This window comes from Mycteria americana, chromosome 1 (genome assembly GCF_035582795.1).
Source record: "Mycteria americana isolate JAX WOST 10 ecotype Jacksonville Zoo and Gardens chromosome 1, USCA_MyAme_1.0, whole genome shotgun sequence".
NCBI classification, from domain to species: Eukaryota; Metazoa; Chordata; class Aves; order Ciconiiformes; family Ciconiidae; genus Mycteria; species Mycteria americana.
In genome coordinates, this window is record NC_134365.1 from 87,566,308 (window position 1) to 87,593,715 (window position 27,408).

General features: G+C 45.8%; 2 protein-coding genes and 1 non-coding gene across 5 annotated transcripts; 1 reads left to right on the plus strand and 2 right to left on the minus strand.

The window, feature by feature from the left end:
- Positions 1-26,892, minus strand: NCAPD2 (non-SMC condensin I complex subunit D2). 3 transcript variants are annotated; one of them, XM_075511316.1, is made up of 31 exons: positions 26,750-26,892; positions 25,821-25,896; positions 25,605-25,663; positions 24,966-25,147; positions 24,346-24,485; positions 23,877-24,004; positions 23,669-23,792; positions 23,440-23,587; positions 22,697-22,894; positions 22,038-22,172; positions 21,387-21,471; positions 20,598-20,772; positions 20,227-20,345; positions 19,039-19,248; positions 16,924-17,098; positions 15,093-15,177; positions 14,807-14,940; positions 13,260-13,392; positions 11,610-11,694; positions 11,345-11,506; positions 10,907-11,100; positions 9,629-9,740; positions 9,193-9,316; positions 8,832-8,987; positions 8,431-8,608; positions 7,286-7,380; positions 4,215-4,295; positions 1,130-1,316; positions 632-758; positions 339-497; positions 1-156 (listed from the first exon to the last, which is right to left on the minus strand). In XM_075511316.1, exons 1-31 carry the CDS (start codon positions 26,838-26,840, stop codon positions 74-76), a joined length of 4,140 nt encoding a protein of 1,379 aa, XP_075367431.1. In that variant the 5' UTR covers positions 26,841-26,892; the 3' UTR covers positions 1-73. The 3 variants fall into 3 exon arrangements, with proteins under 3 accessions (XP_075367431.1, XP_075367420.1, XP_075367440.1); XM_075511305.1 differs by lacking the exon at positions 26,750-26,892 and adding an exon at positions 26,003-26,329; XM_075511325.1 differs by lacking the exons at positions 22,038-22,172; positions 26,750-26,892 and adding an exon at positions 26,003-26,329.
- Positions 25,222-25,544, minus strand: LOC142405102 (small nucleolar RNA U85). The gene has a single exon (XR_012774076.1). It is a non-coding gene; the product is annotated as a small nucleolar RNA U85 (small nucleolar RNA).
- On the plus strand, positions 26,327-27,138 carry MRPL51 (mitochondrial ribosomal protein L51). Its single transcript, XM_075511377.1, has 2 exons — positions 26,327-26,691; positions 26,869-27,138. Exons 1-2 carry the CDS (start codon positions 26,433-26,435, stop codon positions 27,063-27,065), a joined length of 456 nt encoding a protein of 151 aa, XP_075367492.1. The 5' UTR covers positions 26,327-26,432; the 3' UTR covers positions 27,066-27,138.
- The last annotated feature ends 270 nt before the right edge of the window (positions 27,139-27,408 follow it).

Sequence of the window (27,408 nt, forward strand, 5' to 3'; positions counted from 1 at the left end):
TTCAGACAAGAGGAGACAACTGCTGCATAAAATGAGTTTTATTTTTAGGTAAAGACAGTGGCAGGTGGTTCCCTCAGCGCAGCCGGTGGGCTGAAGATCTGGTGATGGGAGTTGTTTTGGTGGGGGTTTCTTCCTCTTTTAATTCTGCTGGTAGCTCTAAGAGTAAAATGTATCAATAACCAGTGCTGCACTGCCTTGAACAGAAAAATCCACAGGCAATCTAAGCAGTGCTCTGAAGCCCTACACACCTGCCCATTACCAAAGGAACATCCCTGATGGACCAAATCTATAGTCTTTCTCCACTTTCACCTTTTGAGCATCCATGTACAATGCCTTACCGTCCTCAGAGCTGTTCTCCTCATCACTGGAGAAGGTGATAATAGATGTTTTGGTTGAAGGGTGCTTTTGGGCACGCTTATGGTTTCGGAGGGTACGAGGCTGGGGTGTGACAAAATCTTCATCCCTGTTGGCTGTGCTCAGGGGCTGGCGACATGAACCTGCCAAGGGGGGAAAAAAAAAAAAAAAATAGAGGTAGCAGCCATTCTGTCTGTAAGGGTGAGGAAAAGTCCCTAGGTGTCTCTGCTGGACTGCAGGACCAGGGGAAGGCTGCAGTCTCACAAGAGGAACATACTTCCTGTTGGTTTCTGCTTGGCTGGCTCTGGCATTGGAGTTCCGCTACCTTCCTGGCATGTCTCTGCTGAATTCAGCCCTCGGTTGTGGGAGGCAGACAGCTTCTGCTCCAGCTCTTCGGACAGAGCCTGATGGAGATGTAACACAGTGGGGAAAAAAGAGGAAAAGAAAAAAAGAGGAAAAGAAAAAAAGAGGAAAAGAAAAAAAGAGGAAAAGAAAAAAAGAGGAAAAGAAAAAAAGAGGAAAAGAAAAAAAGAGGAAAAGAAAAAAAGAGGAAAAGAAAAAAAGAGGAAAAGAAAAAAAGAGGAAAAGAAAAAAAGAGAGAAGGTGTGTTGGGGAGAGAACTATTACATCCATAGCAGAATTGCCATCAGGTTCTCCGATAAATTTTTGGGGGCAAGGAGTAGCCTGCTTATTATGGAGAACTGCAGGGCTTTCCAATAATTGTGTGTAAAAAGCAATCGTTTTCCTGGCCTGGACACTTGCCCCCCATCCTTACTTTAGTCTCAGGTTTGCCACCTGCTCTGCGGAATCGAGCCAGCACAGTTTGGAAACAACTGTAGACAGCTGGGTCTTGGAGCTTGTCTGCAAAGCAGTCAAAGTTGTCCTGCAGCTTGTGAAGGCCCCGTTCCGAGATGGGAAGCAGAGTAAGGCAGTGGGACAGATCCCGATATTGACGCTCAGTTCTGAGAAAGACAAAGATTGACCTTAGCTCTTATGAAAAGGGGTGTGTAAGGATGAGCATATCCTACCTAGAAGTACAGCACATGAGGATAAAGCTTTTCCTGCAGGTGCATCTGCCCTGCAGAACATGAGATTCAGGTTGTTCTGTTACAGGTCAGTTACAGAGTGCCATGCCATACCATACCAACCACTTCACAACCACCACTGTATTCCATCAAAGACACAGACTTAGTGTCTGTCAGACAAACATGAAAGCTTCACTGTTAAAGAACACAGTTGCTTGTTTAAAAAGTGTCAGAAGTTTTTTCCTCCTGGCCCGCAGTAATACATGCAGTAATACAAGAGGACTCTTCTTGAAGGGCCTTATTTTGACTAAATAAAACCCCTGGCTACTCATTTTTGCATGTTTGAGATAGTCTCAAGCAGAAGCTTTATTTGGTGTTCTCTCTCTCTTTCCTGGCCAGTTACATAAAGAAGGCCATTCTCATTAAGATATAAAGTGAACAAATAACAACTGCTGTTTCAAAGGAGGACTACGTTCAAATTCCAGCAAAAGTTACTGAAAAAAGAAAAAAGCTAACTAACATCCTTTATGTAGGTCACTGTGATGGAATGGGAGGGAAAAAAAGCTAGGCCAAAGCCCCCATTATTAATATATACAAAGCAGAGGTCCAGAAATATGTCTTGCATATACCCTCTCCGAATGCACTGTCCAAACGCAGACAGATGGAGAACAAAGCTGCAGCATCCAGGTGCTTCCACACCTAAAGTCTGAACAATACTTGGCATGTTGCTATGTTTAGAGCTCCAGAAATGCTGAGGAGGGTGATGGTGGCTGCAAAATCTTTTCTGATAAGCTCGTGTTTTAGCCTGAAGTGACAGTCTTGCTCTATTACTGCTAGCGTGCATTAAACTGATCTCCTCTGTGGTATAGAAATATTAGGGCATTTTAGTAAAGGTGACGCATGGCTTACACGTAGATGCTTCTTTACAAATGTGGTGTGAAGAGCTCACCAGTGTTCCTGGGAGACAATTTTGGAGACAGGGGCCACTCTCCACTCCAGCTCAGGAAATAAAATCCAAATATTTCTGGGGAATATGCAACTCCCTGAGGCAGCTGAGCAGGTCACATGCCCAGGCACTGTGTACAAATGGCCAAGATAAGCAGACACAGCTTAAACCTCAAGGGCAAAGCCACAATGATGGAGAAGGAAAACCACAGGAATGGAGGAAGGCAGGGTGCACCAAATCCAGTGGAAGGTAAAATGAAGACACCACTGAAGGTATATGACAGAGGCAGATAAATTTCTACTATCTTCTTGGGGGCGGGGGGGAAGTGTATGTCTGGTGTCAGGAAAGTTACAGCTTGGGAAAAGGAGCACCAACAAAAATACCCCAAAACCGACGAAGCAAAACGATATCCCAGATTCATGGGATGGGTCCTGCACTATATACTCTGTAATCAGCACCATGAGCAAGGCATACAAATCTTGCAGACAGAGCAGAGCAAAGGCATAAATGTATAGTGGCACAAGCCCTTGAATAAGAAAATGGTGAGTCCCAGGCATAGAGTTATACTGAGCAGCCCATGCACACAGAACAAGGACAGGCCTATATCAACTAGATAGCAGAGATCACCGCAGGCAGGACTGCTAGGGAGATCCCAACTTCTCAGTTAACATACTGATTTCTTAGCTGAGATGCAAGGGGGTAGCCTGTGGAGAAGGACCACAAACGTGCATAAAACCAACACATGGGGTGTCTCCTTGTTCAGCTGTAATGCAGATCTAAATTGTCACAAAACCTTTTCCCTAAGAAAGGAGGGAAGAGAGAGGGGCCAATCACAGTGTAATAAGACCAGAAGCCTTAATTTATACATACTTATTCATGTATTTTTAGGAGGAAGATAGAAAAAAAAAAAGAAAAAGGGACCTAATCCATAATCCAGGTTATGTCAGCATGTGTGCTACAAACCATAACATACTAGAAATAAAATTTACAAATCTACAGATGGATTAACTGCCTATGACTTCAGCAGAATGAGAAGAGTACAAACTTAAAGAAAGAGCAGAATTTAACTTACAATATTTACACAAAGCCTGTCTAGCACAGAAGGCATATACTGCACCAGAATAAAGGTCTAGTCAGGATTCCTGTGTGTGACTGTCTGATAGCAAATGCTTACGGAAAAAGACAAGTTTACAGATGTTTTCTTCTGGGATTTAGTGGTTGGGGGATTTCCTGAGCCACACTATTGAAGCTAATACACAATGTTACTGCTATCATTCTTGAATTTGATTATGTGGTATCTTTTGATCCTCTTTATATGTATAGGATCAAATGTACTTGTTTTCCAAGAACCTGCTGTGGCAGTGAAAGTAATTATATTTTTTATGAAAAAATATTTCTTTTTATCTTAAAGTTTCTATTAGAAAATTCTTCTGTACCACAAGCCATTCCAAAAGGCCAGTAACTCATACTTAAATTTATGTATTTTGATTTTAAATGACATCATTGTCATTTTAGTATTGATGCTGCAGTCCATCTTAATATATTTTCAGAAAACATTGAAGATGGAATTTCAGGAGTTCTCTGCTTCCACTGAAGTTCATGGGAAGTTTATTCCTCAGCTGAAGTACATTAAACTATATATTTGGACATAAAGGTGTAGACTGTGTTGCATTCCATTAGCACATGCTTTAGTCTATTTAGTCGGGGTTGGACTCGATAATCTTAAAGGTCTTTTCCAACCTAAATGATTCTATGATTCTATGATTTGTCACTTTGCCATGTGAAGAATATGATGGGAACCTGTTACAGCCACCATATACAAGCTTGCTTCTTGTAACAATTCCTAGGAAGCAGACTTGCTTGTCAGGAAAATTAGGATTGCAACCCACCTGGCAGTCCGAAATCGCTGACAAAGTTTCTCCACCAAGCTCTCTGTCTGTTTGTCTTTTGTAATATATGAGAAGAGATGTCTGCAAAGGAAAAAAATGGCAAGTTGAGAGCCCAGAGAGGAAACCCCATTTCTGCCTACACCATGGAATGCTTGCAGCTATCCTATCCAGTGATCAGCTGGGTGGTCCTCCAAAAGAAGACAAGAGAGCTCTGCATGCCTCAGACTTGGTTCAGGAGAAGCTATTAGCATATATATATTTCAAATAGTAATCACAGCCCCTGTTGGGAGACAGCTGCTGTGACATAATGTGTAATTAAAACTGCATGTTTGCGTAATAGCACCTGCCTAGGATAAAACTAAGAAATCCAGCTAAAGCAAAGACCCTTAGAGGTCTGGAGTGAGAAGTGCTAATGTCTGTGCAGGGTCTGAGGTAGGAGAGACACTGAAAAGGCTGCAGTGTTGACTGTTGATCAGCTCCTTCAATCCAGTTTTAAGAGCACGCAACACCTCCAGCCAATCTCCCCACTTCACAAGTTGCGCTGGCAGACTAGTATGTCTGACAAGACCACCTTGAGGGGAGTAGGGTGGCATGCAGTATTATTTTTTTTTCCCCTCAAAACCACTCCTGTGACTTTTTTTCATTATTAGTTTGCTGAAGCTGTGTTGCTGTATTTAGGATCAATGCGAAAGTGAGCGTTACTTTGCACTGAAGTGGGAACAAAGCCTAACAGAACTTAAATGCTAACCTGATCCCACATTTTTCTTAGCTTCTTGAGGTATAGAGAGACATGGACTTTAATGCAGTTAAGTACTTCTGCATTTTGCATGCTGTCCTCATAGAAATCACTGAATAACTTCCATTTATTAAGAAGGTCCTCCTGGCCTCCCTTTTTCTTGTACCAACATTTCTGCTAACTTAAGCTCAGTCAGGTTGCCACTGGCCTTGATATAACTGCTCTAAGCACATCCTTGTTCAGTCTTTGTTATGTCTACGACCACCACACCAAGCTTCTTTTCTAAGATACGGAACAGAGACTGTATCCTCAGTGGTCCTCCCTTTGCATTTTTTTCCCCCCGCATCAATTCATCTTTCTTTAACTGAAGTGACCAGAACCGTGGTGGCATTCCAGGCGCGGTCTCACCAGCACTACTAACGCTTCCCCATACGTAAACCAGAAATAACTTGACTGCTAAAATAGCAAGTGGAATGCATCTCTAACTTAAGCCATAGCTTTACAGCAGAGGTTAAACAATTTCTAAACATTCAACCTTACACTTTGTTCTGCTAGTTTTCATCTCAGTTATTACTGTAACCCTCTCTTCTGCACAAGTTAGTCCTTTAACAGTGATGCTCCCCCCACTACCCCCATCTTTTTTACACTTCTCTATTCTCCAGTTTGGCAAGTATCCCTGGAGCATAAGCCACTGCTTCCTTCCTAGCCTGTGCTTTTGTCCACCAAAAAGCATGGGCTAGGTTTCTGAGTCCTGGTTTCTGAGTCTGGTTTCTGAGTCCTCTCCACAATGTAAGAATTTCATATGGGAAAACAGTTCCGTTTCAACTACTATTCCCTTTTTTCCCATTTAAAGGATATGATGTGGTGGCTAACTGATGATCAGGTCTTTAAAATTCATTAGCTTTAGACTAATTTGATACCTGTCTACTTTGTTAAATCAATACTGCCTTTTCTCTTATTTGCCAGGCACCTCCAGTTCTCTCTCTGTATGTTGTTGGAAGTCAGAAAACTCCATCTATAGCTGTCTTAACCACACTAATCACACTTTAATGCAAGTGCTACACTTACTATTCTCTAGGTCTGTGGTAACACCTCCAGTTTGACATTTATTAAAAATTGTACTGAAAATTCCAGAATTATGTCCCATTCTTTTTATACATGCCTTCTTGTTTCTCTGTGATGGTTTACTTCCGCTTCAGACACAAACTTCCCCTTTTACATGGGCTGTCAGTAGCCACATGCTGTATTTCCTATTATTTCAAATGACTATCCTTACTAAAAGCTTAAACAAAACATCCATATACTTCTGCAGCCATAAATTATTTTCAGTCTCAATTTCAGCCTCACTAATAGACCTTTTCTGTGTCTTCCAATTCCTACCTGTCCAAAATTCCATCCGTCTTCCTAAATGCACTGGAGTCTCATGGACAGAAAGACTAACTGAAAAATCACTGGAGATTTTATTATTGTTCTCTTCAGCAACAGCAATACTTTTGTTTTGTCCAGCACTCCCCTCTGTAATCCACAGGGATTCAGGCAACTCAGAAAAACCCTCATGTGGTTAAGTTTCAGATATGAGAGGAAACTTTCTGTAATTTACCACTAAAGACATTCTTTGTGCTGCCTATGAGCACCCAATACCCTCCGATTGAAATATTCCAATATGTCTATATGTGGAGTAAGGCCTTCTTGGGGAAAAAAACCCAAACCAAACCAACAAACAACCAAAACCAAAACCCAAACCCAAATCTGTTACCTTAACTGCAGCTTTACTAAAATTGCCTAAAAAAAAATCCAGGAGGCCACCAAAATGTGTCAAGCACTGGAACAGGCTGCCCAGGGAAGTGATTGAGTCACCATCCCTGGAGGTATTTAAAAGCTGTGTAGATGTGGTGCTTAGGGACATGGTTTAGTGGTGGATTTGGCAGTGCTAGGTTAATGCTTGGACTCGATGACCTGAAAGGTCTTTTCCACCTAAACAATTCTATGAAAATGACAAAGGCAGCAGAGTCTTTAAAATCTGTTGTGTTCTCCTAATGTTGCATATTCACATTCCCATGCATAAACACAACTGGTTTCCTCTTCTAGAGGGAAAGTAATTTTGAATGAGCTAGTGGAAACTCTTTGTGGAGTCTCTCCTCACCCTCAGCTATGTGGCTTTAGAACTGATTCCCCTCAGCACGACTCCATTTCAGATGCAGACTGAAGAAGTCAGATCAAGAACAACTGAAAGGGCGTTTTGTATATGTCACTGTAGTTTCTCTTCCCTGGATCTGGCACCCCCTTTGCATAAATGTAGCCCTAGCCAAAAGAGATTTATTTAACCCCAGAATACCTCATAATAGTGTGAAAGGATTCCTCTTCTACACCGCAGTTAGGATCTGAGAGACGACTGATTATGTCTGGAAGCAGGTTATAGATAGCATTACCCTGTGCAGAATACAAGGTTCTCCATGAGATACAGAATTATGAAGGACAGCTCGAGTCAAGCCAAATAAGCTGCCCACTTAAAATTACCTCCTTTCTCCCCACCCCAAATCTACTGACTGAAAACATCAGCTTTTTGAAACTAGCTGTACACAGCCAGCCAAACCAATTCAGGACTACTTGGCTGAAGCTAAGGGGGGAAAAAACCAACCAATCAACAAGCTAACAACAACTGCAACCCTTGGTTACAACAGCTCTGCTCTTTGGCAGACTTGGATGCAGTTTCCTTGCTTTCCAACCTTGTCAAAACCCAACACAAAAGCTTCCTGATAAAGGAAACTTACAGAGCAGTTCAGCTCAAGGAATTGCCTCCCATCTTGCCTGAAAAGGCCCAATCCAGGTTCCTTTTCCCACTGCTTTTTGTCTTAGACACTACAGAGATAGGAAGTCAGTGCAGTCAGGTGGCCGGCCGTGCTTTTAACAGAGCAAGCCAAGATAGTAACGCCCCAGTATCATTGCAGCTTCTCAGGCAGTAAATCTCAAACTCTGAAGGGCCCGCAGCAGCCTTCATGTTGAATCAACAGTGTACAGTACAATCAACAGTTGCTACTGTTCTTACCTGCTTGGGCTGTAACTGCTTCAATTTAAGTATCTTGATGTCACACAACCAAGAACAACTTTGAACAGTTTCAGAGATGATGCACTGCCTGAGCCATAAGGTCAGGGAACTCTGTTGTAAGGCCTAAAGGTAAACTGCAGAAAACTGTTCCCAACCCTGTGCTAGGTGCACACAAGAAAGCAAAGGGACAAGGCACTGGTTTGGAGCCTGCCTTCTGATATGAATGGATTAGGTCAAATTCAGCAACATCACAGTTGAAACAAAACTCGTGTTGCAACTCCTTTATCTACCCTCATTTAGGCAACAAAGAGGGACAGACAGCTGCTCTACACCACTGACACACCTTCTCCAGGACTCAACTCTTGTGTCATTGACCCAGCCTCCACCAGCCCTTCCCCACTCTTGTCAACTAAGGTCCCTGAGCATCCACTTGCCTTGTTGGAGAGTTCACTGAAAAAGTTCTGAGCCACTCCCATGATTGCCTCCTCTGGGTCTATAAGCAGAGTCGCCATTTCGCTCACTTGGCCCTTCACCTTTACCATGTCTTTGAGGATGAGGTGAGTCATCACCAGTCCAGCCGTCTGCCTCACCCTTGGGCAGGGGTCCCGCAACCTGACAGAAGCATATAGTTACAGCAGAAAGCAGATGAGTGTGAGTATCTCTCTAAGTTACTGATACCCATGACAGCCTACTCCACAGCCTACGTCTGTTGTCTCCCTGCACTGACACCTTCAAATTTGGTTTCCTGGGTCATTCTCACCTTCCGGAGGCCCAGTGTCACCCTTCCACAGAGCTCTCATCACCTGTCCTCTCCCAGCAATGAGTGTAGCATTACCTGGCATAGAGATGTGATGTCCAAGGCTCCACCAGGTTGGGGAAACGGATGGCCAGATCTCCTGCTGCAATAATGAGGTTGGATCTCACACCAGGCAGAGTGGACTTCTCCATCATAGTGAACAGCAGGCGCAAGTGGGAGTCACAGAACTCGGAGCTGATGAGATAGGGTACAGGAAAGAAGGCATAGATACCAAAATTCCATCTCAGAGAGCAGTGAGACCAAAAAAAAAAAACCCAACCCAAAAATCTACAAATGCTCTTTTGTGTTTGTTCTCTCCACAGGAAAGGAGTTGCAATGTTTGCTTGTGCTTTAGTACTGGGAAGGCTGGGAAGAGAACACCGGCATGGCTAGGCATTACCTGATCATGCAGACTTTGCCAAGAGTCAGGGCTGCAGCAGCCGAGAGCGCTGAATCACTGTAGAGCCCAGGGTTGTTGCAGATCTTGAGCACCAGTGGAACAAAAGCAGAGAACAGGTGCCTCCCTAGAGAGCGGGGATAAAGACTGCAAGTATGAGAGCACTGTTTGCGCATCCCTTTAAAAACAAGTATTCAATTTATCCCAGAATTCCTGCAGACAATAGAAACCGGTTGACTCACTTTCACCATTGAAAAACCACCTCCAGAGAAGAAGAGCAAAGAAACAGACAGCCTACATAGAAACTGACACTGGACAAAAGTGACAGTGTTTCCTTCCAAAGGAAACAGCCTTCCTCCTTCTGGATTTGTTACCCACCATACCTGTTCTTTCACATAGGCAGATGGAGCCAGTGCTCCTTGGTGGCAGCCACACTTACCATCTAGAAGTTCTGTCTCACAAATACTGCGAATGAGCTCAGCCTCGGTGTCATCAGCTGAGGCTCCCACAAGGCCCAGCTCCTCCTCCACAGTGGCCTCATTTCCTGTGCTCTGTGCAGAAAGGAAGACTGTGAAAAAGATGACAGGCAACAATAACCCCTTCCTTCACAAAGTACTCTTCTCTTGGGCGAGAGCTGCATGCATGCCTAGAGAACAACAGACCGATGGAGAGTTTTATAACCCACTTTTCCCTGAGAACTGAATGAAGCTGTGAAGGGTAGTCCAGGATTTGCCAGTCCATGTGCCACAGAACACCAATGAAAAGAAAGCCTAAGCTACTAAACTGAGAGAGACATAGGACACATCTGCCATCAATGCCCGAGTCTGGCACAACTTAAGAGAAATGCAAATCCTAAAAGCAAGAAGTTAAAAGCAGCCTTTGAATTGCTGGTCTTGTGAGCAAGATTATGGTAAACCTCATAGCAAGGCAAAAGCAACACAAGGGAAGAAAAGAGACATGGGCATTGCATGGGGACCAACTCTGCATCCAAATGCTGCTTCTTGGAATATCTCGTAGTAACCTCCTCCTGTGTGGGAAATGGTAGTGACACTGATAAGCAGGGTGGATGAGGAAATGAACTACAAACTTCTCTGGACATAGCAGTGTAGGCATATAATAGAGACTGGATACCTAGGGACACAATTTTTTCCTCAATTCTTACCCAAGAAAGTCAGCCTCACTACAGTCTGGAAAATGTTCTGAGGTAGACCTAACCAAACAGGGTATTTCTATCATACAGGTCCCATTAAGAAGGCTACTATTAAACTTTCATCATTACTATCTGAGAGAGGATAGGACCCTCAAGCCCTATGGACCAAGGTTCCAGAAGCCCTTTTCCAAAACGCAGGGCACAAATGGTGTTCTTCATCACTAGCAGCAATTGCTAAAGATTGCACTAGTAAGAAAGGAGGTGATGAGGGCCAAGGAAATGTTTGCCTGAAGCAAGAAGATAAGCATGGCCAGGACATCACCCTTCATTCCCTCCCTTCTGCCTGTTCAAAACCCAAGAACAGTGTGAGGGTTTTATTGAACAGGGTCATTCAAGGACCTCAGCTCTCCCTGTCAATCCTGACCAACAAATGTCCATTTCTATTCCCAGAGCGTGCATTACCCTGGACCTCATGCATTGTCAGGACTGCATTCTCCAGAAGTTTGCTGTGGCAGTAGCTGGGACACTAGAAGAGCTGCCTACAGGAAAAAAACCCTCGGTTCTCACCTGGGGTCTCTGCTTCTTCGTTTTCTCCTCCTCTCTGAGGATGCGGCGTCTGCGTAGCTCTGCGCTCACTGACACTTCCAAATACACTACCTGCTGCAGTGCCACCTGTCCCACAAGGGACACCAGGTGCATCAGCAGGAATGTGGGGAGACTGCTAGCACCATCAGAGACTCTGCTGGGAGAAACCCCTGGATCTAGTGGAGAAAAATTACTACAGCTCAGTGTTGATCTAAACCTCTTCCCTCATCAGTTACTGCCAAGTCTCACTATATAACCCATCTCCATACTCCACAGACTCCTTCACAGCACTCCCACCCTTCCACGCCAACACTCCACTAGCCTCTCAGCTCTGTTCTCCTCCTGCAGTTACTCTAGGCCACCCAATCACAGCAGTAGAAATCATGGGTACAGATTTCCTTCACCAGCTTTTTTCCTCACCAGCTTTCTGCCCATCAGCCTCCTGCAGCTTCTCCAGAGCTTGCTGACTGCACACCTGCAGGACGTGAGCACATATCTCCTCTGCCCCTTCTGCTAGCTGGTAGATGAGCATTACCGCTGCCTCCATGAAGGGGATCCAGTGACCACTTGGCTGGCCAAAGCCTGATGAGAAGAAGGAGCCATGTACCACACATACCAGCAATGACACAGGCTGTCTCACAGCCCAACTCCATCTCCTCCAAACCTACTGCTGACTTCAGCTCACCTTTACTCACAGTGTCACTCAGGCACCCAAAGAGCATGTGGTTCTGTGGCAGTCGAAAAGGTGCATTGTTCTTCCCCAGTGCTGGCTGCAGAGAGAACAGATGAGTTACTCTTACCACACAAGAGATCTCCATGCCCTTCTATGTACTTAACCTTGCTATGTGCACAATGCTAATCAAACCCATGCTAGGCCCGTGCCAGGGACATCCAGTACTGCTCTGCCACTAAACACACAGCAGGGACATTACTGTCACTTTTGAAGTCATGGTGGCAGCACTGGGTGGATTTAAAGCTTGGACAAATGGTGATCCCAGGCTGACCCAGACAGTTCCACTATTTCACCTTAAATCAGAATAACTCTTTGAAATCTCAAAATTACTCTTTTTAAATCTGATATTATTTACTCATTCTCCACAGTGAATGAAGAGGGAAACCTTTAGAGCATCTTCAGAGTTATCAACAGTAAGTCAACTAGACACCCTTGTTTAGGGGTACTCCAGAACCATGAGGTTTTGTTTAAAAGCAAAATATCATCAGTAGAAATAACAGAGGATAGCTCTGGACCAACACCACCTCACACTTAGGCTGTTGCATATGCTCTGTATCAGTCCCACCACATTTTAGGTTGAGAATAAGATAACCCAGAGAAATACTAAACCAAGTATGACAATGCCTGAGATATCCCAGCACGTCTGGAGCTACCTCATCAAGATACACTTGACCAAAACAGGCTACTGCTTGAGGATTTACCAGCTTTCAGTAGCTGGAAACAAAATTTCTCAATTCACTACAATCCTACTCCCTGTACCAAATATCGGGGGGGGTGGGGGGGGGTGGGTAGGAAGGGAAGGAAGAGCTACCACAGTCATTCAAGTATCTACAGTTCAGTCCCTTCTCACATACAAACTTAACTGCAGAGTTAAGTCAACCTAAAATTGAATTACAACCATCTTCAGAACGTTTAAGAATGTTGAACATTTAAGAATACACGTTAACTCATGAAGGTCCTGCAGTAATGTCCCCAGGGGAAGGGACAAATGCAGAATGATGGTGCTGCGTGAAGGAGGGCTGTTTTTATGCTGGAACTCCTGAACCAAAATGCCCATAGTGCTTGAGTCAAAAAACAAAGTTTGTTTTTTTTTCCAAGTGCATTAAAGAAAAAAAAAAAATATATTGTTCCCCAGACAAAGAAGCCATCAACCATCAAGTTGTTGTAAGTCCAACATGGACAGGTTTGAAAACCTTTCATGTTTTATATTCAACTGTACAGCTGACAACTCCCAAATATCAATTAATAGGGAGGGCAAAAGAATCACAACACCAGAAAACATGAGCAGAGGAAAGGGCTTCATGGTCGAGGAAACACAAATCAGCTTAGAACTGGGAGTCTGAGGAATAGAATTGAAAGAAAAACATTTTCTTGTGCACTGAACTCTTTACTAATTAAATTCAGCCTGTTGCCTAATGAAAATTCTTTTATTACATGTTCATTGATGTGTGCTAAGCTTTCCAGACAGTGCTGCTGAATGGTCTCAATCTACTTAATTTCAAAATCGGTGAAAACTTAATCACTTCTCTCTCGTCTCAATACAAACCATTTTCCGCCTTTCTTTGTTTCTGGATGACCTCAAGAACAAGCTAAGAGTCTTACCTTAGGGTTACTGGCAAGTTTGGAGATTGCATTGCATACTTCTTGAGCCAGGCGATAGTCTTCACATACCTTCTCAGACAGCCCTACTGTCACCAAGACATCCAAGTTGCTACCTATGATCTCTGGCTTCCCTCTGTGGAATGGAAGGGATGGGGGTATTACATGAGTTGCTGTTGAAAGTTTACAGAAGTACGCATAATCAATAGAAATACTCCTTGTGCCTTGCAGAAGCCAGTGTTTTGAGTAAGGGGCCGAGGGTGGGGTGGGGGTGTGTGGAAATCCATCCAGTGACTCAAGATACAGCTATAGGAGCAGCAAGCAATATTCCACAGAAGCCAGTATAATCCATACTCCACTAAGAGAGGAGGTTCTCCAAAGTGAACAACACTGGCCATACTGTCTCTTTGTAAAGAAAGAAGATTCTTGACTCCTCTTTCTTATCAGAAAGGAGCAAAACTTAAAAGGGTAAGACAAAGAAAAATGTTGCAAAACAGTCCAGCAGCTCAGGACTGGTGATGTGTGACAGTTCCTCCCCTACTGTGGGAAACACCACAAAACAACAAACAAACCCCCCCAAAAACCACGTGCCCACCCACCTCCCTTCTACCTCTGAAAGGTACAATTGTGCAGGCCTGCTCTGAGGAATATACAATTAACTGGACAAAGAAGGCAAGAACAGAATCTAATGTATTTAAAAAGAGAATCTAAAAAGTTCATAATGGGCATCTATAGGACAAAAGCAAAAGCACCTCCCTTAGCAGATTTGTGAAGGTGGCAATGCTGTTCTTATTTCACACATACATACACATGGACTTGACACAGGATCTCATGGGATACCCTGGAAACCCACAGTTTTCTTTAAATCCCCTGATTTTAGGGAAGGATATTAATTTTGAGACGATGTCTACAATTCTGCGGCAAGCACGTGGGATGGAGTGGTAGAAATACCTTGGAAGGAACATCTAATACTCAAATTGCAGAACTGGCTGTAAGCTCCAGAAATGGCTTCAACTCTAGAGGCAAGAACTCTAAGATCATCATTATGCAGGCCTATTTCTGACTGATGAAGGACTGAAGTAGGAAGAGCAAGAAGAAATCAGCAGGTAAGCTAAATGCCAAAGGGTTACTGGGCTGGGAAACTGAGGAAATGAAAACCTTATAGTGCAATTACACTCATTTTTCCCCCAGAAAGGGAAGCAGATTCATTTCCCTCCATGGTAAAGGCTCCAGACATCTCTACTCGGCAGCTTCTCTCTGTTCTTATCCAAACACAGACAAAGCTGCAGACCTGCGACACAGTAAAGTCTGAGAAGGGATGGACATTCAGAACACAAAGAAAGTAATGTCGTCATGCTCATTCAGAGACCGTGCTGGTGGGACCCAGCACAACTATGTTTAATTCTAGGCTTCGTTACCCCATGACCTGGTTACTAATTTTGAAGCTGCAGAAGAAAGGGTCAGCTGATGCAGCACCCGCAGTTCTTCAATAAAAATCAATTCCCTGTACACCCTCCCACTCACAGGATTAGACTGGGCCCTAGGCTCACCGTGCCATCATCCCCAGCAGCATCACAGCAGCACGTCGTTCTAGTGATGAGCACTGAGATTTTTCTGTGAATCGCTCCCAAAGCAGCTGGATCACAGCAGGCTTTATTTCATCTTTCCGCACAAACTCTGAGATCTGGAAAAGAAATGCAATAAAACAAGTAGGGAGAGACAGAGGAGGATGGACTTCAAACCAACGAAGACATTAACTGCAATGACTACCATTTTAATATAATGGACATCTAAGATCACAAATACAATCCAAACCCAGGCAAGGCAAGTACTCACTATTTCTTCTAAGCACTGAATTGTTCCTAGCGATGCATCCACCATGATGAGAGAGAGAGAATTCACCAGGCCCTGGGCCCTGGCCCTTTGAAGGGGGGAAAAATAAAATAAAATAATAAAAAAAAAAATTAAAAGGTAAAGAAAAAGCAACTGTCACAATTACTCTCCTATTCAGAGAGCTGAGGACATCTATTAGAAAATAGAGCTGGTCCCTGGGGACAGGAAAACTTCCCTCTCTACAAGCTGGAGTTCTCCAAGTCACCCAGCTCAAGTGCCAATGAGCATGACACGGGCTCGAAAGTCCACTACCTTGTGCACTGCTGCTCCTCCTGGTGCTCAAAGGCTCAACAAGAGGCACTCACCAGCCACTTCCCAGTTGGCTCTCAACCACAAGTCAAAGTACTATTCCCTAGAGCATAAGAAACTGAAAAACTCTCTATGAACAAACAAGGCCAGAGCTCAAACTGCAGGAGAGTCATCTCCAGGCAACACTATCAAGAAGAAATAAGCAGCAGTGGGTGCTTTTTATTGCCCTGATGGTACAAATGAGGGTGAGGTATGGTGCATCTCACCAGGGATCACACTTATCTTAGTGAACGTGTATCCAGCAGGATTTACATGTGGGCAAGGGCTAAGAAAAAAGAGCAAGTGTCACAGCAGAGAGCAGACACAGCTCCTCTCTAGTGTGGAAGAAACAAGCATGCAAGCAGTACCCAGCTCCCACCCCCAAATCCTCAATAAAGATCAGCAACAAAGACCCCATTTAACATCCTCTCATCTGCCACGTGTAGAGATTTGTTACAAAAAGATTTAAGATCGGTCTGAATGAAATAAAAGTAGAAATGTTTGTGAAAGCACCCAAATGATAATAATAACAACAACTAACCTTTATAGTGTGAGGGATAAAGAAACAGTGTATACTGAAAAATCAAGGACACAACTGACAGTAAGAAAACCAGTAAACACTGAGGAACGTGTTGTTTACATCAGAAGCAGAATGCCTACACTCAGATAAGGCCACAGCATGCATGACTTGTCAACAAAAAAACCGGAGCTCTGGTAACAGAAAAATAGCTCTAACTTTAGACCACAGCATATACCATTCCTCTTGTTATCCCAACAGGATGAGCAACTACAGCCATAATAAACCTAAAATGAGGGAATAGACATTGGGCAACAACTTTGCCCACAGAGGGTGAAGTATGCAAAACACTTAGACATGGGATGACTCTGTAACAACAGTTGACTCCCAAAGGGGTTGAAATAGTCATCCAAAAAAATCAGTTAATTGTTACCAATCCAGAACCCACCTGACATGACAAACATTCATAGCTGACACCCCTTGTTCCCTATCACATAGAGGCCCTAGCCTGATCATTTGGGCACACTTATCTTGGTGCAGTGCTTTGTACAAGAGTGAAATTTATGAGAACGTTAAGTGTGAGTGCCTGGTAAGTTTCATTTAAAGTAATTCTCAGTTTCTCCTTCCATAATGTCTCACATGGAGTTTTGCTGCATGAATTTCCTACACCTGAACACTATGACAAACCAAAAGCAGAAGCTCAGCAGTAGGTCCCACAGGAAGGTTGGGATACTCAGATATATAAAAACATCTTGGAACCGCACAAGTGTTGGTAACAGCTCAAAGAGAAAGCATCTTTACTAGTGCACAAAAACCTTCTGTTTCAGCTCAGCATGAAGCATAGCAACTTTGATTTCTCTTCCTGTCTATACCACATTCCCAACAGTTCCCCAAAAGCAGAAAGGGGCGGGGGGGGGGGGGTCGGGGGAGAAGAAGAAGAAGAAACTTTCTGATTAGGAAGAGCCATACCTCTCCGAATCCCCGCTGGGGCTCAGATAGAGCCGCCTGTAGGCGTTCAGCACGGCCTCCTTAATACTAGGCTCTTTTGACCATATGAGGGGGAGCATCCTGCGGACTCCAAGCAGTGCCTGGGGCACACCAAACTGCGAGACTGTCACAAAGAATTCAACGGCTTCCTGCACCACTGCAGAGAGAAGAACAGTTGCGTTAGTGCAGTTCTTTCCTAATCCCCATTACAGAGGCCATTAAAACAAATTCATAGGCATACTGCTCTCACAGCAAGCCCTACAAGCATCTGAGATCGCTGCTACAGTCTGCAGAAGACTCAAGTCAGAATGGGGTCACTAGTACAAAGATGTAGATGTCCTGGAAGAAACAGGCACAGGTTAAAAATATTACAGCTAAACATTATGTGATACATTTAGGAGAAAAGCACAGAGACCATGTCTGAGAAAGAACAAAAATCTCTTCTGGGAAACAGTAGCTTTGGAAAAAAAAAGATGTCATGGTCACAGCAGATAAAAGCAGCTGAACATAAGTACCAGTGCAATGCTGTAACCAGAAGAACTAAGCTATTTGATGTATAAATGGGGTAAGGAATAACATAGAGTCCAGCTTGACTACTCCTGCAATACACTGCCCAGCCTTCTGCTCGTAAGACAAGAAAAAAACATTAAGTTGGAGAGCATTCACAAGAGAGCCACAGTAATGATTAGAGGGACTGTACAATGAATGGTTGATAGAGTCTGACCTCTGGTTAAGTGCGAGCTTACACCAGTATAAGCCTCTACTTATAAATCTGAATAAAGACCCCCTATCAGACACATGTTTGTACCTAGACAAGCTGGTATGCTTCCTCTGCCCCCAGTCACACCAGAAGATACACATTTGCAACAGAAAAAATAAAATTAAATCTTAAATTTTTAATTAAAAAACCTAAGTCTGAGCACAGACATCCCTTGCCATCTCCCCTCACCCAGCAGCATACTGTCTCCAAATAGAGACAATGTCTCAAAATGTCTCCATTGTCCAGACACCCAACTTGCCTTCCTTACACTACAGCATAGGACAACAGGGAGGTGGAAAGTTAGTAAAAATCTGTGCAACCATTAAAAAAAAAAAAAAAATCAAACCCCAAGTCTTTAAGTATCAGGGGCACCCTCTCAGCCTTGAACTTCAAATGACCTGTAAAGACACCGAACTCAGGAGTTAATTTTTGTGTGTGCAAACAGCTAATGACATCCAAACCTTGCTGGAGAAGACCACACACTTATTACAGGTAACGTATGAGTTCTCAGTACATGAAGCCTCAGAAGTGTTTGCATGAAGCTAGGGCACTCTAGTGCCCAGACCCATCTGTACCCCAGAACTATGCAAGTGGTTGGCAAGTGGATGTGCCAGGGAGGATGGGAGAGGAGGGAGCTGTGCCCCTCTGTACCCCAGCCCCCTCGGGGGTGCTGATTCATGATAAGCACTTAAAAAAAAGAGTCTAACTGGTTACAGTAGTTCTAATATTAAATATGAATAGCTGAATTAACTCAAAGGCCTACTCATCACCACATTTCACTACAGCACTAAAGAGGCCCAGGCCATAGAACCTGGTGATCAGGCTCACTTTTAGCTACAGAATAAAGTTTAAGGAAAGGTGAGGTGGACGAGACAAGCTGCTCAGTTCCCCTCTTGTGGCCAGCATAACACCTGAAGCTGCATCAGGGCACTGAGCAGGTAACAGAACCCAGCTTCATAGGCCATGCTTACTTTGGGAGAACCTCGGCTGAGATGATGAACATACATCCACTCCCACAGGAGGGCGTGAGCCTCCATAAAGTAAGTCATTTTGGTCACCTGGTTTTTAAAAACATTTTCAACCTTGATATTTAAAAAATGGATTCCTAAAAAGCCCATTCATGCCCTAACGCAACCTCTTCATGACACCCATTTAGATGGTGCTTGTTTCTCCAATATCCTGCAAGTACCTGCAACATCTGCTCAGTGAAGAGCAGCTCCTCCAACCTTTTCCCCTTCCCCTGGAGCTTCACCACTCCCACTTCTCCTCTTCAGCAAGGGGAAAGATCTGGAAACTCTGAACAGGGGAGGAAAGGGCCCCATGGCTATTTCACATACCTGAGACACAGTTTTCATACATCATCTTGCTGATCAGGCTTAGGGCTTCTGTGATTTTCACTGAGAAGTTGTAAGCATCTTGCAGGTATTGCACCAACATCTCCTGTTTGACCAGCTCTGTTTGAGGCTGCTTTTCTGGTACAACTTCTCTAGTCTTAAGACAACTGTTGCCATGTTGAGGATCCTCACTGTTCTCACCTGGGCATGAACCTACACAGCATGAACACTTATTTGTGAGCAGTACTGAAGGTACAAAAGAAATAGGCACAGTTCAGGGTATTTTAACCCTTCTCTCTCCACCCCATAGTGACACCTTCCAAGAGACAAAAATCCAAATTCTGCCATCAGACTTAGCTACAAAGACAAAATCTCAGCATGCAGTATAGCAAGTTCCAGTACTACAATGCAAGGCACCAGAGAAATGCCACCTTAATACAGAGGTGGTGAAAGGCATGGTCCAGTTGGGGTAAACTCCATTAAAATGAAGAGGTTAATCTGAACTTGACAGCTCCCCAAAGATGTATGAGGCCCTAAAAGGGAATCAGGGCAGAGTAGGGAGAAGGCAAACACTACTGCTCCCTAGCAAAGTTTGTGCAACTGTGGAGAGTTGACAAAGTTAAGAAGATTAAATTATTTAGACAGTAGCCTTTTGATAGAAATGAGCTCAAGGGGATTGGCTAGGAAACCTTATTCTGAAACAAACACCAAAGATAAAGCATGTGAAGTCTTAAAAATAGGCCCAGAGGCTTGAGCCCCAGATAAGCAAGACTTTGCTTGAATCAGATACTCGGTCAAGGCTGCTAAGGGTAAGCATTATATGCCACCACCTGTTCAGGAAGCAGAAGTCCTGACAAATTCAGACAGGACAGAAGGGTGTAAGTGGAGAATGTTGGCTTCACTCCCCTCAGCAGATATTATGTGAGTTAAAGCATCAGAAATGCACTTCTAATGGGAACACAGAACTCTTCCAACCAGAAATGAAATAACAGGACTAATGTGATCCAGCGAAAGTGCCAGGCCACTAGAGGAGCAAATTATCTAGAGACAGTGCAGCTCTAGGAGCTGTCAAGTACACACAGACTAAGCCCCATGGGTCAGAAGGAGGGACAGGGCATTCCAGAGGGTTTTGGTCTAGTTCTGGCATCAGCTTGGACTTAAGGAAGAGACAGAGTGATCTGAAGTAGTTACCTGTGTAAAGTCTCTTCAGAACAGCCAGGACTGTTGCCTCGTTTTCCTCTGTGGGGCCACTGAAGGGCTCCTTCCCCTGGAAGCGACACAGGGCCTTCTGCGTAAGGCGGGCTGCACTCCTGGACAATGACATTGCCCAAGAGAAGAACATCAGCAACCCGTTAGGGCAGAACACAAGGGAAACCAGCCCTGAACACCTGGGAAAGCAGCTCCTGCCAGCATCTCATGCTGGGTGCCCACGTCAATCTATGCTACAGAGTAATGTTACTGGAAATCATCCCTCTACCCTGGAGCTCAAACCTTTCTTGAACAGAGAATGAGAGACTGACACATCCCTTGGGATAAATACTCAAACTACAGAGCCTTCTTACTTGTAATTCAGCTTCCTCAGCAGCCCAGTGATTTGCTCTGATGTACTCTCCACTGTTTCCTCAACTTCCAGCACCTCCTCTTCCCCTTCCTGCAGTGGTTGAAAGAGCTGCTGTGTGGCAGCCCTAACTTCTGGCAGCATCGCTTCCCACTCTTCCTCTAGGGTGATTGCTGGAGCTATTAAAAAAAAAAGAGGGAATGAAGAATACAGAGACTCAAATGAGACCCTAAATGGGAAGGAAACTTATTGGGTACTTAAGAATTCTACTTTTTTTTTTTTCCCACAGGTGGGCACTATTCCCATTGCTGATCCCACCCAGACTGCAGTAAGAATAGACAATAGCTCTTTGGCATAAAAAAAAAGAAACCACTGAGGGTAAAAAAATGACAGGTAGGAGAGAACCATCATTTGCTATTTATTGTTTAGTAGGCAGTACCAGGTCCAAAGCTAATGAAGTTTAAATTAATATCTGACCAAAATTATGGCTCAAGCAGTCCTTGAATAGTTGAAAATAGAAACCTGGGGGGTGTTCATAGGTATTTTCAGTTCTTACCCTGAAAAGAGGTTACTTAAATAAATGGACTGTTGATCTAGACATGGACATTCATATGGTCCTTTTATAACGCCACTGTATGAAAAACTGTTTAATCCCAGTTTAATCCCAGTTATCTGGCCTCACTGTCTCACATGAGTAAGATCTGAGACAAAAGCCACTGCAACCTGAGAGCAAATTTAAGATGAGGAAGAATAAGCCCTGGTACGCCCTGGGAAGGGGAAAAAGGGAAATTACCTGCTGTAGATCTGCCACAGTCCCTTATTTCTTGCAGCTTCTGCACCTCTTTCTTCAGTGGCTCAGCCAAGTCAGTACAGCTTAACTGAAGATGCCAGGAAGAGAAGAAGAAATATGTTGCTTATCCTCCTTTTTCTGAAATGCTAGCATTCTCCTTTCTCTTCCACTCCCTGCTTTAAGTTGTCAATCCCCTCAGATAACCCTGTTTTTGAAAACTGGAATAATAGACTCTGGCCATCATCCTAGAATGGGAACTGCTGTAAATTGCCAGTATGAGGCTCAGAAACTCAGGAGAAGGTGCAGCTAAACACAAAGAGCTGCAGCTCTGTGCAGAATATTCTAAAAGACTAATTCTGATCCTGAGGAAAGAAACCCCACAGTGGATTCAAATCAAACTGCTGCAGCTTTTTCCACAATCAAACACATCTGTCCTAGCCTTCAGTATACCTACAAATTACACCAAGCAAGGGAAGAGCCAGAGAAAGCAAGATCTGAACCTGGGAAAACCAGAAAGCTCCCACCTGCAGGGTGAAAGGCTACATTGTCCCTCCCACAAGACTGCCCAAAGGCTGCTGCCCTGGCTACAGCACGCTGCAGATATTCAGCCCGCAAACAGACATCTAGCATATCCATCGTACTAGTTGGAATTACCTTGCAGGAGAAGGGATTGTTGGACAAAAACACAGCCAGGAGCTGGATTGCATTTTTAACTACTACCACAGATTTGTCTTTGAGACGCCCAACAGCCAGCGACACCACAGACTGAAACTGAGTCAAAGGCAGGGCCTAGCACACAATGAGAGCATAAACAAAGTTATCAAGAAGGCCTAGAGACTCCTGAGGAGTTATTTTACTGCAGACATATTAACGTACTAAAAGGCACAGATTACAGATTTATAGAAAAGTCCAGGTCTGAGGGGACCTCTGGACATCATCTGGTCCAACCTCTGTTGAAAACAAGGACTTAGATTAGGTTATCCAGGATCCTGTTGAGTAGAATCTTAGCGTATCTAGTGAGGGTGATATTTTCCCATACCAACGTCCAAAGAGAGCTTGCGTACTGTACTGTTCCTTCTAGTCTGTCCCACCAATAAAGAGCAGCATTTAATTTCTGTTCCCCAGTTCCCTCGCCCCTAGGATCTTCTATCTCTTGGGAAAAAGGAATTGCAGGCACCACAGTACACAGGGACAATACCCTTCTCTGTTAAACATCAGTCTCTGCAAACAAAGAGCAGTGTGATGTAAAATCCTTTAGAAAACACAAGGGAAGGGATGATTGAGGCAATGCCATTTCCCCAGCACAGATGTACCTTGCACTGAACAATTCGAGTAAAAAACTGCAGCGTGCGGCTGCGCACAAAGCTATTGATGTCACAGACGTGGGCCTGCAGCATATTCAGGAACTGGTCCCGAGTACCACGGGCAGCTTCCTCCAGCTGGTCACCATTCAGCACCTGCACCAGCACTTCTGCCATAGCTGCCAGAATGGCATTTCGCATCATATAACTCTGCAAAAAGAAGCATTGTTGAACCAGGAGCAGACAAAAAAACATGACTTGATATGCCAAGGGGAAGGATGGCCCAGAGTTTGGGCCATCCAAGTCCCAGGCTCTAGCCTTAAGTGAATTTCTCCATTATGGACTTTGTATTAACTTTGGGTCAACACAACTATGCGTGCAAGACAGAATAATCGAACGCTGCTATCCAGCTAGGTCCACAGAAGCCAAGAACTGATATGAGAAACACTTATGGCTTTTCCAGTTTAAGAAAAGGTAACACAAGAACAAACTCATTAAGTACTGAAGAACAAGGGACAACAGCTCAGACCAGTAAGCAGTCTCCCGTTCTCTGGTATCTGGGAGTGACAACCAGACAGTAGATGTCATGGTTTCTGTTTCCTCTGCATCTTTTAGGTAAGGGCAGAACCTATGCCAAAGGGCAGGTTTTGGCTACTTGATCTCTGTGGAAGAAGTTCTGTTTTCAGATAGAAAAACTGGATAGCAGCACCTCCACCACTTGACTTCTCCAGACAAGTAATATTGTGGAAATGTACCTCCCCATCCAAGTGATGCAGGAGAACGCTCATGTTGGATAGCACCAGAGCTGGAATCTGTTCAGCCAGTTCAGTTATAAAGGTAGCATAACCCTTGATTCCAGAAGCATCACGGGCCAGATCCTGTGGACATTTCTGTCCTATTTCCCTGCACAGAAAGATGAAACAAGGAATAGGGTGCCTCAAGTTGCTAGGGATAGAAGGACAAGCCTCGGGGTATTTTTCTCACCTTAGCAATTCACCCACCAGGGTTTTCAGGCCATATTCTGTAGCCCAGAGGCTCACAGCCTGTGCAAACACTGGGGCTACATGTTCAAAGTGCTGCAGCATCTGCGTGATCTTCAGAGTGGCACCTTTTGCACGTGAGGAGGAAGAAAGAGGTCAGGGAAAGTAATTGGGAATGGCTTCAGGAAGAAGGCAGAAGAGCAAGAACTCACTGAATATGTGATCATAGTGAATCAGAGCTGCAGCAAGCAGATGTGTCACAGCCTCCCGTGTGGCCCGGTACTTCTGAAGACCGATACTTGGATTCTCCAGGATACGGTAGCAGCTTCCTGTCATTAAGCTAAAGCCACAGAAGAGAGACAGTGAACCTCACTATCACAACTTGCACCAACATCATTCTAGCACACTGCACTAGGCAAACATTTCTCTCAAACCAGAGAGATTCTCCAGTATCCTTAAAATAACTGAGCAAACAACATCTGAAGTTGAGACAGCTACACGAGGAAAGAAAGAGGTTGCTAAACACATTGCTTTTGCCTCAAGGCTGTTTCCTCAGTTTCCCAGTGATCTGCACCCCACCGAGGGCTGTAATACCACCTCACTAGCAGATTTAACATTTAACCCTCCCTTCCAGAAAACCACTGTCACCCATCCCACCTCTATATCCACTCCACCCCATACCTGACAAACTCTTCTTCCACCGCCAAACCACCCCAAAGCTGACGGAGATCCAGCTGCAGCAGCTGCATGAGCAGCCGTAAGAGCGGCTCCCTCTCCTCTTCCCACAAGGATCCAGAGATCTTCGTACGGTTCTTCTTGTTCTAGAAAGGAGATTACGCGATGCGATACATCAGCAGCTTGACAACAGAAAAAACACCATCACCACCCTGCTTCCCTCAAAAAAGAAAATCACAGTTAAATTCTACAGCATTAAGAGACATACAGTGAGATGTATGAGAAGCTTATATGCCCACATCAAATGACCACTGCTGTCATCTTTGACCACAGAAGAGAACTCTTGAAAAATTACTGGCATGCTAAGTACCAGCCAGACACTGAAGAGTGAAACAGAGAGGCCTGGGCATCTAAGTCCCTACTGATGTTTAGACATATGTTGTCCCTTTGGCTGTTTTCCATGTACAGTTTCACAGAAATCCCAGTACTCCACATTATGCACTGCTCTTGCCGGCGTCATGTTTAAATAAATCCAGCTGTAACATCTGATAGATACCACAGAGTTCAGCAAACTTACACGTTTTCTACTTTTATCATCTTGTTTTCCTCCCAGTCCCCTCACCTACCTTCCCACCAGGATCCACCTCCAACACACCACTCTTGCAGGTTTCCATTTCAAAGGCATCCACCAGGCCAGTCAGCAAATAGCAGTTCATCTTGAGAGCATTGAGGTGAGCAGCGCGGTCTGCAAGGCTCAGCCCAGAATCACCCAAGATGGCAGGAAGTTCATTGGAATGATGAGACACCACTGAAGAGAGGCAGAAAGTCATAGGCACTCCTTGCCAGGCCTCTCAGCCATCCTCTCTTTTGGAGACTTAGAGCAGTCATCAGATTACCAAAGACGTGTGCTCACATCCCACCAGCTGTAACATGGGCTACTCCCTGCAACCCAAACCTTGGACACGCTGTCCTATCCTATCTCCACAGCCCCCCATCAGCTCATAGAAACACTCGCTCAGAGCTGATGCATCCCAAAGATGTATTTTCCAGGGATGTGGGGAAGGGGATTTTCTGTCGGCCTGCCCTTACAGTGAACACGCACAGCTCTGCATTGTTCACCAAGATTACAGACCCGTATTACTGGAATGGGCTGAGGGTGCAACCCAGCTGGTCAAATCACATTAGCCTTTATATCATCATTGAGCTGCCAAAGGAGAACAACCTGTTTATTACTTCTGCTTCAGCTGGAAACAGCTGATACCCACCGTGCATCATCAGTTCCAGGGCATCCTCCTTGACGGCAGTCCCCACAGCTCGGAAGTGGCTGCAGGGCAAGCACAGTGCATGAGAACAGCGAGTAAATACCACCAGGGAGAGGCGTGAGCGCCTGGATGCACCAGCCTCTCCACAACCCTCCTCCACCCGCTCCGCTCCCCGTGTCCCCGGGAGCCCCGGTCCAGTGCTCGTCGCTCTGTACTCACTGAAGCAAGCTGTAGAGGGGGTCGAAGTGCTGCAGCACTGCCAGCGCGCCCCGCGCCCGGAAGGCGGTCCGGAAGGCTGCGGAGAAACACGGAGAGGGGCGGGGGACACGCGACACAGGCGGTCACGGCCGTGAGCCGGCGGTGGGTGCGGACCAGACCGGGAGGGGTGGGGGGTGCCTTACCTACGAGGGCGGGCGGCAGCTCGCGGGCGGGCAGCACCGCCTGCACTACGTAGCGCCCAGGGCCGCCGTCCCGCAGCAGGTCGGCGGGGGCGAGGGGCAGGTGGAACTCCCAGGCCAGTGCCATGGCCCCAGCAGAGCGCCGCCGCCTCAGGCCCGAGCACTCAAAACAGCGCGCGCGGGCCGCACTGCCCCGCCTCCTTCCCCGGCCTGTCAGCGCCCAGCAGCGCAGCAGCGCGCTAGCGGCTCACCCAATCGCTAGCTCCCCGTCCTTCTTCGACCGTTAGCGCGACGTCACCCCCTCGTCCTTCCGCTTCCCGACGGCCATAGCGACCGGAAGGGGCGGGGCAGGGCCGAAGCCAAAGGGCGGGCGGCCCGGCGGAGCCTCTCTTCCTCTCCCGGCGGCGGGGGAACTGCCTGCGGGGTCACCCCAATGGCGGTGCTGGTGCAGGCAGCGGGGCGAGCCCTGCTGGGCCGGGCCGCGCCCCTGCTCCGGGCTGAGCGGAGCATTAGCGGTGGCGGCGGGGCGCGCTGGGGGCCCGTGCGGCCTGGCCTCCCCGTGCCCCTCTCCTCGCCCCTGGCAGGGCTCACCCGGGCCTTCCGCATCAAGGAGCCCCCGAAGCCCAAGCAGGTCGATCGGTGGACGGAAAAACGGGCCTTGTTCGGGGTCTACGACAACGTGGGGATCCTGGGTAAGACCCCCCCACACACACTCCCCTCTGTGGCCCCAGGGAGGGAGGGTGGACCCACCTGCGGGCGAGCGGCTCCTCCAGCAGCGAGAGGGCGAGGGGGATTGGGGCCGGCCGGCCTGGGAACAGCCTCCTCCAGGGCCTGGCTTCATTTTGTCTGCTCTGCCCTCCTGTTCTCAGGTGGCTTCCAGATCCACCCGAAGAACCTCATCGTGGGGCCCAAGTGGCTGCGAGGCTGGCGGGGGAACGAGCTGCAGAGGTGCATTCGCAAGAAGCAGGTGGTGGGAGATCGGATGTTTGTAGAGGACTACCACAAACTCAACAAGAGGATCCGGTACTTGTACAGGCGCTTCAATCGGACTGGGAAGCACCGCTAGGAGCGACCACGGGTTTGGCGCATGGAGTTTGGTTTTATAGCACCGCAGTCAGAATAAAGCCAGCTTTCACGCATTTGGGTTCCCAGTGTTTTCTGCAACCTTTGCTGTGCATTTCTGGCCCAGACCCAAGGTCCTGCTGCTGCTCCAGGCTTGAGCTCCTCTGTGCCAGTTCCGCCCCGTCAATCATTTCTGACATACTTCTCACAGACATCTGTTTTGGGCCAAGTGCAGGGATGCAGGCTGGGAGTCCTCTACATTTTGGCCAGGCTTCTAGCATCCTTTTGGTCTCTGAGCCCCAGGTTCTCACGTCCTACTTGACAATTTCAGTACACGCCATCTTAGG

Excerpts from the sequence above, each read along its gene's own strand:
- NCAPD2 (XM_075511305.1), bottom strand. The coding sequence starts at position 26,126 with ATGGCACTGGCCTGGGAGTTCCACCTGCCCCTCGCCCCCGCCGACCTG. Across the intron at positions 23,588-23,668 it reads CTGGTGGGTGAATTGCTAAG|GGAAATAGGACAGAAATGTC; the intron begins GTGAGAAAAATA and ends CTTTCTGTGCAG. Across the intron at positions 20,773-21,386 it reads CTGTGGCAGATCTACAGCAG|CTCCAGCAATCACCCTAGAG; the intron begins GTAATTTCCCTT and ends TTTTTTTAATAG.
- MRPL51 (XM_075511377.1), top strand. The coding sequence starts at position 26,433 with ATGGCGGTGCTGGTGCAGGCAGCGGGGCGAGCCCTGCTGGGCCGGGCC. Across the intron at positions 26,692-26,868 it reads CGACAACGTGGGGATCCTGG|GTGGCTTCCAGATCCACCCG; the intron begins GTAAGACCCCCC and ends TCCTGTTCTCAG.